The sequence below is a fragment of the Amaranthus tricolor genome, chromosome 5, assembly GCF_026212465.1.
Source record: "Amaranthus tricolor cultivar Red isolate AtriRed21 chromosome 5, ASM2621246v1, whole genome shotgun sequence".
In the NCBI taxonomy this organism is placed as follows: Eukaryota; Viridiplantae; Streptophyta; class Magnoliopsida; order Caryophyllales; family Amaranthaceae; genus Amaranthus; species Amaranthus tricolor.
The window spans coordinates 26,335,200-26,348,071 of NC_080051.1; the positions used below are offsets into that span (position 1 = coordinate 26,335,200).

Sequence of the window (12,872 nt, forward strand, 5' to 3'; positions counted from 1 at the left end):
TAAAATAAAATAATATTATACTTCCTCCTATTCGCCCTACGCGTCTTATTTACTTATTGGGTCAAGTCATTCTCAATGTCTTATTTCTATTTTAGATTTGTTAGTTATATCAATTTACTCTTACTTAACTCAACATTTTCACAAATCACACCTGTAGTGCTTTATACTTACTAACTCCATTTTATCTCTTTTAAAATTTAAAAACACTATATTTTTTCTTTCACATGTAGTATATTTAACCATTTAAAAAATAGTAAATAGTCAATTAGAACACATTGAGTAAATAGAAAAGATTATTTATAACTAGGTAGTTCAAATCAAATCACTTAAATAATTATAATTATTAACCAATCAAATATCATATTTATAGAAATGAAGCAAATTTATTTAGATGGACTAAAATAAAAATGTGACTATCTGAACGGTATAATTGGGTGTACTATATACCATTCGTTCTGGGTTTGTTCTATCCTTGTTCCACATTGGCGTTCCCAATTTTCATTGCTCTATCGCCATTCGCCTCCATTACTGGTACCACTTTCCTCTCCATTGTTTTCTGCATAATTTATTATTTCAGTTTCATGCTCCCAATTCCTAACGTATCCCATCATTCTTTCATTTGTTTCCTTCATTGTTTGATTATCCAAACATACTGCAAAGTTAGGTTTTCCCGCTGCGCGACTTGATTTTGGTGTTGATCAGATTTCAAAAACGGATGTGATTATCGTTACCACATGTATATGTTGATCATTATAATTGATTTTTCCTATTGTCAATTGGGTTTTTATGTGCTTATATTCGATTATATTGTTCTTTTCGCCGGTTTTTTCTGCAAATGTTATTTCTTGGTCACTGGACCTTTGTTGTTCTTCTAAATTAACCTTTGTAATTTTTATTTGGCATAAATGAATTATCAAATTGATGATTGGTAGACTTCGATTGGAGAAGTGTCATGAAGTATGTGTCATATTTGGGGGAAGAATGCCTTTTTGGAAGAAAATATTGCATAGTTTTATTTTATTTTCGGAAGATGTAATTTGGGTTGCAACTGTACAACCTGTATGGATCATGTGGTAGTTCTTTTTTATGAATTTTTAGACCTGCTGGAGTAAGCTATCACTCCACAAGCTGTGAAAGCAGTAAAGCACTGTAAATGGGGATATGGTGGCTGGAGTAGATAATTTGACAGCAGTGTCGGAGTATCTTGTACAATTTTCTAATAGTGTGTCCACATTTTAGGAAGCTGTGGTACTATGGATATAATCTGCTTTGACTTTTCTTCTTGGGTTTATTGTCAATGTCTATTTATTCTAAATCTTTTAATAGGATGCGTGTTGTGGACAAGAATTTTTGGTTTGATTGCCCCAAATCCTAAGTATTAGTTGTTCAATATATTTACGAGTTTGAAATTGATTAATATTAAAAGGGAAGAAAACTCTTGAGAAACTACAACTTGATGACATGGGCTTGAACAATAAAAATTTGGTACTTAGAAAGATTCTAGGTTTTTCTAACTTGGAATCCTAAGCAAAATCTTTGAACTAAGCAAGATTGCCATTAATTTTAGAAGCCAGATTGGTCTAGAGACCTTTGCTTCTTATTTTTTCTGCCTCATGTAATTGGTGTTCCGCCATCATTATATTTCTATAAAAATATGACTTAGATGCCACATTTTGATGAAGCGAAAGTCTGGAAGAAAGTAAACATTGACGCATGAAACACGTAAAACAATGTGCCACTCCTCATAGATATGGTGTTTTGAACGTGTAGGCCTACTTGAGTGATGTGCTTAAAGTAGTTGTGGGTTACACTTGTTATAATAAGAGAGTGATTGCTAGTACAGTAGTACTACAACAAGATAATGTGGTGAGTATTGTGAGCTAAAGGTGCTAGCTCACTTGTGCGAGCTTTGCATAGAAGAGTGTCCATGTGTGTATATGAAGCAAGTTCACTATAGTGTCCATGGTCCGACATGAGTACTTGAGGTTAAGTGAAGAGTCTGAGTACCATAAAAGTGAGTCCCACTAAAATTACCACTGTGTCATCTCTTACAGGATAATCTCCAATTTGGTATTACACTTGTGTATATAGCATTATAGCTATGTTCCGAACACGGTATATGGGGCAACCATAATAGTGTCGATACTACACGACAAACATGACCAAGTCGGACACTTTGATAGAAACATAGGTATATAGTACAAAGTGTATGTTTGTAAATGTGTTTTTGGCCCGTCTACTCCCACAAGAAATCAAGAATACCTCTATTTTTAGAGTGTTAATTTTTCCTGGTGCAGAATTAGATTTCTTCTACCATGTTGTCACTGATTGGTGATCCAGCCATTTGGGTAGATTACTTTGGTCGTTAAGCCCCTTTAGAAAACAGAAATGCTACATCCGAAATCTCATCGTCTGTGGTAGACTTGCATATGAATAGCATAAATACTTTGATATTGCTGCATTTGACGTCATATTACTTAATGCAGGTATCACATGGCTTCTAAATTTAAAGCGTTTTTAAACAGCCCCGTTGGACCTAAAACAACTCATTTCTGGGGGCCTGTTGCAAATTGGGGATTTGTTATAGCTGTATGCTACTGTACTTTTTGTATTGGACTTATTTACTAGTTTACAGAGTGCAGATGTTTTGTTGAGTTTTTACATGTTCCTTGGCTGAAACTTGAGACTGACCAACTTAATCATTTGTATGGTTTCCGGGGCAAATAGGGGCTTGTGGACATGAATAAACCACCTGAAATGATATCAGGCAACATGACTGCAGGTTGACATTTCTGGCTTCGTTGCAAAGTTGACCCTAGTCTATAATACATTGCAAAATGAACTGATGTAAAATTTTCTTCTGGTGTGCAGCAATGTGTGTTTACTCTGGACTATTCATGAGGTTTGCATGGATGGTACAGCCCCGCAACTACCTTCTTTTAGCATGCCATGCTTCAAATGAAACTGTGCAGCTATACCAACTATCACGGTGGGCTAGAGCTAACGGGTAAGGTTTTTGATTAGTTACTTGAAATTTATATTTACTATGTTCTTTCTTTCTCTGCCTCAAATCTAAGTTCAGGTCATTATTGTCTCTTACTTCCATTACATTTTTGTTATGAACTGACTTGTTTGGGGAGGGATTGATGATATGTTCGGTTCTAATTGCAACATCAAATCCTCCCCTCCCGAAGTTTCTGCTTGTATGTTGATTGGTTTGACCTGTTTATTAATTGGATAAGGTGCAATATGATCAGTAAACTGTTGTGTAGGTGTTATGATCTGTACATTGGGGCTTCATATTCTTAGTACTAGCATTTTATGGATTACTTTCTGTTCAACCAAAGTAGTATTGAAAAGAAATGAAAGCTGAAATTCAAATTGAGTTTCAGCTAGCTATAAAGAACGAAATGTGACCCTGAAACATTTTGGTTCTTTCACTTAAATTCAGATTGATACTCACCATATTTTTCAGCATATAAGCTCTCTCCCTGCGCTAGCAAAATACTGACTTAATTACTACGGGACAAACTACTGAAAAATGATCATAAACAAGCTCATTGTTACAGTTAAAATAGGCTAATTTCTTGAATTTGCTATAAAAAAATAAAATGGAAGTAGACCTAAATTTGTAACGAAATGATCATGAATCAATGCTCATCCACAACAATGTACGTAAGGCTCCTGTCCATCCACTTCTTATGGCTTTATAAAACTATCTGGGTCAGGTGCAGGTGCAGTAGAAAATGAAAACATTTCGGTACTTGACTCTTCTTGTTGAATTGAGGAGCCTACACCAGTTGTGACATTGTGACCCATATCCTCGTAAGGTTTAGACTTAAAATGTTCAACTTGATATACACCAACCAGCATGTGGTGCTACATGATCTTACCCTGTACCTCCATTTTTCCTTTCGGAACGGGTGAGAGCTTGCACTGGTGGATTTACGAATTTATATATAGCTCCGTAGCCAACACCAACAGCAAATACAAACTCACTGAGACGAACTTTAAACTGTTTAGCTATTAAAAGGTACATTTCAAAGTCATAGGAAATTAAATTACTAATTGCTATTACTTTAAGGTGACTACTGCTTATGGTAAGTTCTCATGTTTTGATACTGAAGTATAATATGATCCATGCTGACATTTACAGTTGTTGCAACTCTCGAATTTTTCCTAGCATCCTAACTCATTTCCCAATTCTTACACTCGAGTTATCAACCTCTAAACGAGCACCTCCATTTATCCAACATTTCTCATCTGGTTACATCATACCATGTTCATAAACATTAATCATTCCTAGCAAAGTAACCCCGCAACTGACTTCAGTAGGATAAAAAGTAAAAACCCCTTCCATAGTAGCATAGCCCATATGTAAGCTATAAAGGTGAACTCCACCACATTATCTACATGAATTCAGCATTGTATTTGTGAAACTCTAAACATGAAAGTGATTGTTTTTTTCCCTCTAAACTCTAAACAGAATGATTTCAATCTGAACTAAATTTGGAAGTCCATCTCTTCTTTGATGCAGAATTATCCACTCTTGCCTTTTCTGATTCTTTTTACTGAAGTAAAACGAGCATAGAATTAATTCAAACTAACTAAAATTCTATGTTCATCTTGTATGTTAGGTACTTATCACAAAAGAAAGAGGAAGCCCCGTCACAATGATTCCTCCATCTTCACATAAAAATGGTAATCACCAGAGTTTTTGTAAGAAATCTTTGAATTAGCAATAAGCATTCATGTATACTACCAAAGGGGGCTTGCTTCAGAAATTTCTGATTTTTTTTTTTTTGTGTTGCTCTCCTTCATACAATTTGATGCTATTTGAAACATTGTAACATTGTAACATTTAGAGTTGGGATCCTGCAACTCACAAACATCACCAGTGATGCTATTTGAAATGAAGCGTGTCAATTTCGCTGTTTAATTTCAAAAAAACAGCTTCATTGTAGATAGACATGAGGAAAAAGGCTGTGTTTGGCTGTTTATACAGCTTCATTACAGTAAGCCTCACCTGATCTAAGAATCATTGCTTCTGGTCTTGGTTTATCCAATATGAGACCTTTGGGTCAGGTGGGTTGTAATATCATGTAATTATATTAACATAAATTCTTGTATGACGGTCTCGCTGCGAGACGCGTCTCATATGAGTTAATAGTCCAAAAATATAAATTGGTAGCATATAAATTTTTTATTTTGAGTTCGTCTTAACGAGAGGTCGTCTCTCACAAAAGTAGCTCATTTTTATAGCCAAAAGAAAATGTAAATTAAGGAAAAGAAATACACCCAAAGCAACACGTTTTTGTTTGGCTCATAGACCAAACACAACACAAGTTTTGTATGAGATTGTCTAACTATGAAATGATTCCATACAATTAATTAATTTCTTTAATTGATCACTTTAATGTTATAAGTGATCACTCTAAGAATATAAAAAATGAATACTTTAAGGTTACAAGAAATCACTTTAAGACACAGTAAGCGTATCAATCCAATAGATATGTTGTCACTGAGAGATCGTCTCATTTGAAAATTGATAAGTACAATTTGGGTGCCTTTTAACTATGGTCCAATCACGCCGATAATGTGTTGAGCGGCTCAACCTATCGTGTAATATGTTTGAGTCATGGCCTAATAACAGCTAGGTTGTACTTGAGCCAAAACCCAAATGCAATCTAGACTCATTTCACCTTTTTTTTGCCTTTATGCTATAAAGAGACATAATTTATTACTATATTTGATTGTATTTGTGGTTAATGTATGTCGTGGACATAAAATGATTTTTACAATGATATATCTGATTTTTAAAATTCTTGACGTGTCAAATTTATTGTTATGAAATTGAGAGTAAAAAGACCATGAATAATATAATAGGAAACAAAAAGAGAAAAACGAATACAGGAATGAGTAAGAGTCAAGTCCAGCTGGGTTTTGTAGTCTTCATCCTAAGTTCCTCAAACCATGATAATATTTCTATCATTTACATCAGTGTCATATAATTCGTTAATATCCTTGTAAATAAAAAAAAAACAAATTATAATTAATTTGAAACTACTTATTATTTTAACCGAATTGTAAATTTAAAAAACTAATAAACTAACAAAATATGTTGCACTTATAGATCAAATGACCACACTATATACTAATACACCTAAAAATAACAAATATTTGATTATTAACTCAATATGCACAAAATCTATTTTCGTCTTACTTGAAAATCAACCAAGCATATGTAAAACAGTAAAACCGATCTGAGTAGGCCCAAGCATACGCCAACAAAGCCCTGAAAACTACGTCGTTACAGAATTAAGAAACAAGCCAAACCATTAAGGGTGTTCGATAAAATAGTTTATTAGATAATTTTAGCCAACTTTATCACAAATAGATGGTTGAGTAATCAAATCATTTAATGCTAGTGTTTGATAAATTAGTCGGCTTGTTAATATAAATCAACTATTTTCAAACAAGCTGCTTCAACATTTTCAAAATGTTAAATCAGTTGGTCAAATCAACCACTCTAATTAACTATGACTAATAGTTATAACACTCCATATATTTTTCCCTAATCCATTTATAAATATTCTTTTTTATTTAGGGTAGGCTAGAGAATCTATACTGACAAGAGAGAGAAAATTAAGTCTTTCTAGAGTCGATGGGAGTTAAATCTCTACCACAAGGGTAAAACGAAAAGTCCCCAACCACCCGATCAACCTATGATTCTTATAACATCCATACATACTTTTGTAGGTCAAGAGTCACAGCAGTGCAAGGAACCCAGCCTTTAAAGAAGAGAGAACGAGAGTAAATAAAGTTACCATCAAATACAGCAAATTGATCATATGCATTTTTTTTAACTTATGTACAATTATTCTGAAGTCTAGAAGAAAATAAATTTTACCAACTCCATATCAAACTATACAAAAAAGGCTACAGTTGGCCCAAACCCCAGCACGAACCAGGTCTGATTTTAAAACCATGTAAGTTAACTACTGCAGCAGGAACCGAAAGTTACGCCTATAAACGAGTCAGCCCTTTCCAAGAAGTCTCGAAATCAAAATAGAGCATACCTGTATCAAGAGGCTCAGGCATGGAAGCTTGGTTGTTTGTATCAGACACAAAACCGTCGTCTTTTGGACCAAGAACGGATCCAATATTGTCGAGCCAATTTTCAAAATCAAACTCCAAATTTTCAGCATCACCCGAGATTGGCACGTTCTGCTGCATTGACGTCGAGACTTCATGCATAGGCACAACTCCAAATGGAGAGTTATTTGCTGCTAACTGCTGACAGTTCAAAGTGTCATTGTTTGGTGTAGATGTACTACTAGAAAGAATTGGACTACAATAAGCTTGATCAGTTGAAATTTGAAGGCTTATCGGTGTAACACTGCTTAAAATGTCAGGAGCCGGATCAAAAATATTCTGAGATCCAGCTGAATGTTCACTGCAAGGAAGAATTTGAACAGGTACACTCTGTGTTTGGTTCGTGCATGTGAATGAGTTGACGGTATCACTTGCTACAGCAGCAGACTGACCATATCCATGAAAAAGCAAAGTTGAGGTATGTGGACTAGGCTGATTATATCCTTGAGAAACAGGGGACATACTGCTTGTGCTTGAAGATAAACAATTGGGATTTAAATCCAAGTGAAGGAATGGAGCCCTTGAGTTGGTGGGATTGTTTTGTCCTGTTAAGAGCTGAAGCGGCTGCTCTATGCATGCTACACGAACATTGTCTTGTGCGTAGCAAGTAGGTTGATACGCATCACCAGGCCTCCTTGTAAATCCAGCCCTCTTGAAAATCGGACGAGAAGGGACCATTCTAGTTCTAGGATTCAGATGTGCAACTCTATTGGCCTGGATTTGAACGTTACGAGTCCCAAGAAGTTGTCTAGCAATCTGATTTGTCTGTAATCTATTTGATAATCTAACGTCAGTTGAAGACATCCCATGGGTAGACTTTGCCCTCAAAAGTTGATTGGGTCCTGTAAGAACCGGATGCAATTGTGAAGGTTGAAGGAAAGATTCGACAATAGGTTTAGAGATTGACATGGGACCTGGATTCTTCATCTGCCTGAAGCTTTTCCTCTCTTGCTTCCAGTATTCTTCCTTGTCTGTAGCATGACAGTGATCGGTAGTTAAGACTCCAGATCCCCAATGGTCGCATGGAGCAACTGAGTCACAAACATAACAATGACACTGCATTTCATCAAGGCAAAAACACAATCAGCATTGTGACGACGAACAGTAATAAGGTTTGTGAGCATAAAACGGGAGTGATGCCTGACCAAAGCACAGCGGTTTTCATGTGGTGTAGAACTGAAAGGAAATTTTGCACAAGAATGTCGCGCATGGGGATAATCTCTGCATGCAACCTGCAATAGCGCGAAAACCACAAAGAGATAATTAAGCCATTGGAATGAATGTAAAACACTCTTCTCATACAGAACAACACTAATTAAAATCATGTCGATTATACGACAACTCTATAAGATATCAATACACTAAAATTTCACGGAGCTGCTCCAAGCAAAGAAAAGGATCTAAGAAAACGCCATTAACGACTAAAACACAAAAAAAAAATACAGGATATACTTACATGAACAAAAGTTGCAAACACAATACATAGAGGGAGCAGCGACATTATGAAGCACTAACAATATTATTCCCTCCGTCCCCAAGCAATTGCCACGATGGAATATTTCACAAAGATTAAGAAATGGTGGAACCATTTAAATTGTGTAGATGATATTAAAAAAGGTTGAAATGTGTGGATGAGAGTGAAAGAAAGTGATGAGGACATTTCCATAATAGAAAACTATAGCAAAATAAAAGGGACGGACTTAAAAGGAAAGTGTGGCAATCTCTTAGGGATGGATAGAGTAACTAGCAAGCCCCACAAAATGGTGTTTCACAGATAATCAGATGCAAGGCGTACCAATGCACCCATATGTGGTACCACATACAACTCTGAAAGGAACTGCATGCGCCTGAAAGCTGGATCCGCATTAGCCAGCACATTAGAGAGCATAGGTAGTTAACCCGAGTTTTATGACTGGCATCTGGAGACTGGGCTAAACATCTCATCAGTGATTTAAGCACGTAATAAACTCAATAGTGAAAGAGGGGCATGATAAAGCAACAAATAATAAAAATACGCCATTTAGCATGCAATTCATAAGTTCACTACAAATGGAAACAGTTCATGAACTAACAAATACCAATATATGTATATATATATGTATATATATATATATATATATATATATATATATATATATATATATATATATATACTCGGCAATAACTTTCTCATAAAACAATGTAACTTGCAAAGGCCAACCTTAAGATAGCACTCAATTAACTTGGTCTCAGTTTTGATCTCTATTTCCAAATTGCACCTTAGACCATTCTCTTACACATTAGTAATTCATTGAAACACTTTGATATTATTGCAGCACATATGATCAAATCTCTACTCTTGCCAATACTTAGTAATTCTCTATGTTTTACTCTTTTACATAAGCAAGCAAACTTAGTAATTCTCGCCATTATTCCTAACTTCAGATATTTAAATGTATAAAAACGAGAAACATCATTAGAAGGAAAAACAAACTTTCTTTCTCTCCACTATCCCTGTTAGACGAAGCAACATATTAGTATTTGCATATTACGCTATTTGATAATTTAAATGTATAAAAACGAGAAACATCATTAGAAGGAAAAACAAACTTTCTTTCTCTCCACTATCCCTGTTAGACGAAGCAACATATAATACTACGCTATTTGATAATTTAAATGTATAAAAACGAGAAACATCATTCGAAGGAAAAACAAACTTTCTTTCTCTCCACTATCCCTGTTTGACGAAGCAACATATTAGTATTTGCATATTACGCAATTTGATAATTTAAATGTATAAAAACGAGAAACATCATTCGAAAGAAAAACAAACTTTCTTTCTCTCCACTATCCCTGTTTGACGAAGCAACATATTAGTATTTGCATATTACGCTATTTAATAAAGGCAGTTAAATCAACACACCATCAACAAAACATGTACACAAAAAATGTGTTAGCACAACATAGATGAGTAAAGCATACAATACTCCCTCACAAACACATACGGATATTACAGACCATAGTGTAAAAATACGGAAACGATCGCGATCACGGTAACGGAATAGTGATGCGGTTATCGTAACGCCTACATATCAGTCGAATCATAATATCCCTTGATACAGCCAAAAAAGGTTTTTTTTTTTCACCTTTACAATGCGGAAAATATCGGTTAACTTGCTTTGAAAACCTTTACAATGCCACCAGTGCGATGAGATGCAGCCTTGTTTACACTATGTTACATACCCCCCAAAAAACCATTAATGTGACAAATTATTAAGCTTCTTAGATCCGTCTAAAGCCTTCACCTCTCATTCATTAAAATAAAATCATCACTTACCACTAACCTAAATTTAATGCCATTCAAACAGAGCCCCATTTTACAGACATGAATACAAGAAACACACCAACTTATAGAGGATCCCAATTACACACAATTGAATTTCCAAAAATAGATGTACTGAAACAAGAACTCATACAAAATCTCCTTTTGACCTAAAAAATTGGAGAGTAACCCAAAATGGCTTAAAACTCACAATTGAATACAGATTACAAGAAACAAGTCACTGAAAATTAACTCACAACAAGAAAATTCTCTAAAACTATTCATTATCAAAATTAGAACAGCTTAAAATTGATGAAATCGATTCTGATAAAACGTTATACCTGACCCTTTTCACCAACAATAAGCAGATCATCTGAGTCGTCCAAATCGTCTTCTTGTCCAGATTTTTTAGCATCGCCTTTAGGTTTATCTGGGTCACCATCCAACACAATACAATCATCCTCATCATCGTCAATTCTGGGCGACAACGCTTTCGGCTTTTTTGGCTTTTGAACAACAATCACTTCACCCACAACAACAACGTCGTCGGAGTCATCTTCATCATTATTAACACCATTATTAGTGATAAGGAGTCTTCCATTAGAATTAGACACAATTTCATCAGAATTATCATCTTCAAGAAGCTTTGTTATCCAACCAAAATTGTCAACAGTGGGAGAATTATCGAAACCAACTTCATCATCGGAACTTAATTCAAAAATTAGTGACTGATCCATTGGAATTTTCACTCAAACAAAGAACAATTTTGGGGAGAAATTTTGCGAGGTTTGGTGGGATTCAAAAGAATTGAAAACCCCATTAAGAAAAAGAGGTGAATAGATGAATTAGAGTAAAAAATTTCAGTTTTTTACAGGGAAAAAACCCTAGATACTAAAAAAATGTACTAAATTTGGAAATTTAGGGGTAAAATGAAGATAGGTGAGAGAAAATGAGAAACTTCCAAAGTGTACTTTTTTTTAGTGTTGACTTGTGAAAATTGTTTGAAAATTTAATAGGGAGAAACTGAGAATCTAAATATTAAATGGAAGTTTGTAGAAAAATATAGGTACTAATACTATAATAAATGAAAAAATATTTTTATAAAATTAGTTAGAAATATATAGGGTTTATGAAGATTATAATGTGGAAGATATATAGAGACTATATGTTTATTTATTATTTATGTGTGAGTTGTCTCTATATTATAGAGAGAAGAATATACATCGCTTCATAAATTCGAGGGAAAACTCCTACTACTATCAAGTGTTTATAAGTGGGTTATTTCTTATTCTCCTTGTTTAAATTTATGAAATTATGTTCTAAATGCATAGTGGAACCATTGTTAAAAATGAATATTGGGTAAATTAAATAAGATAGACTAAAATAAAAAAAAATAATGCAATTTATAAATCATAGGTAGAGAGGAAGTATTTGCTATTGAACTCTCAATAGCACAAGTTCAGAGATGTTCAAAATAGATCCGATGATTCGGTATGTACTTCATCTTATAATCGAATCCGACTTGACCCGACTTCAAAATGCCTTTAATATAATATAAAAATCATTATGGACATTAAACTTAATTTTTAACCGATCTAAAATACATAATCAAATTAATAATCCGAATAAACAACACTATAGTGAGAAGTGTCTCCCAAAGGCATGTTACTCATCAATCATGTTCATGTGTTACTTTCCTTCATTATTACCATCTTCGCACCTAACACCTTCTAACATCACGTTGGAAGGGAAACTCCAAGGGGTCTCAAAAGGTATATAATGAACCACTTGGAATAATTACTTTTAGCATCTTGCTTAGTTAATATCATTATCGTTTTCTTTGGTTTATTTCATTTATAGGAAATTATAATTTTGAATAAATTCAACTTATTTTGAGTTGATTTAAATTAATTTTTTGAAAAAATTTAAACTAATTTAAACAACATTTAATAATTTAAATAAACATATTTAAGTTACGTATAAAATAATTTTTATTAGTATTTATGATTATCTTATTTAGCATTAAATTAATTGAGGAAAAAAATTCCCACGCAATCAATTATGACTTTATTAATAAATAATAATACTTACCTAATTTATCTTTAAATTTATTTAGAAAAACTCTAAGAAATCACTATGTATTTTTTCTAATTTTTTATTAGCATCGATATAATATAATACTCATATGATGTATTAAAAATTGAGATAGACATAGAAAATAGATTTTGTTTGAGTTAGTCTAAATAAATTGCGGCACCAATGATTATTTATTAAATATTCCTTGCATTTTAGCAAGCAAATATCTCTTGCAGTTTTAGCAAGCAATGTACTACTATATATTTATAGATATAGTGCACAAATGCTTCAACTATTGTTGTTCAAAATTATCCTTTTTACCGTGAATTAAGTATTGTCT

The 12,872-nt window shown here is 33.8% G+C and overlaps 2 protein-coding genes across 7 annotated transcripts; one reads left to right on the plus strand and one right to left on the minus strand.

The window, feature by feature from the left end:
* The first annotated feature begins 407 nt into the window (after nucleotides 1–407).
* LOC130813927 (mitochondrial pyruvate carrier 1) lies at nucleotides 408–4,917 on the plus strand. Of its 2 annotated transcripts, none has more exons than XM_057679849.1 (5): nucleotides 408–531; nucleotides 2,487–2,589; nucleotides 2,728–2,782; nucleotides 2,872–3,007; nucleotides 4,638–4,917. In XM_057679849.1, the coding sequence occupies exons 2-5, from the start codon at nucleotides 2,494–2,496 to the stop codon at nucleotides 4,675–4,677; spliced, it is 327 nt and encodes a 108-aa protein (XP_057535832.1). In that variant the 5' UTR covers nucleotides 408–531; nucleotides 2,487–2,493; the 3' UTR covers nucleotides 4,678–4,917. The 2 variants fall into 2 exon arrangements, with proteins under 2 accessions (XP_057535832.1, XP_057535831.1); XM_057679848.1 differs by having other exon boundaries at nucleotides 419–736.
* Nucleotides 4,918–6,814: 1,897 nt separating this feature from the next.
* On the minus strand, nucleotides 6,815–11,438 carry LOC130813925 (uncharacterized). Of its 5 annotated transcripts, none has more exons than XM_057679844.1 (4): nucleotides 10,798–11,438; nucleotides 8,301–8,387; nucleotides 8,070–8,211; nucleotides 6,815–7,997 (listed from the first exon to the last, which is right to left on the minus strand). In XM_057679844.1, exons 1-4 carry the CDS (start codon nucleotides 11,191–11,193, stop codon nucleotides 7,027–7,029), a joined length of 1,596 nt encoding a protein of 531 aa, XP_057535827.1. In that variant the 5' UTR covers nucleotides 11,194–11,438; the 3' UTR covers nucleotides 6,815–7,026. The 5 variants fall into 5 exon arrangements, with proteins under 5 accessions (XP_057535827.1, XP_057535829.1, XP_057535828.1 ...); XM_057679846.1 differs by adding an exon at nucleotides 8,951–9,081 and having other exon boundaries at nucleotides 6,815–8,211; nucleotides 10,798–10,937; XM_057679845.1 differs by adding an exon at nucleotides 8,951–9,086 and having other exon boundaries at nucleotides 6,815–8,211; nucleotides 10,798–10,937.
* Between the last annotated feature and the right edge of the window lie 1,434 nt (nucleotides 11,439–12,872).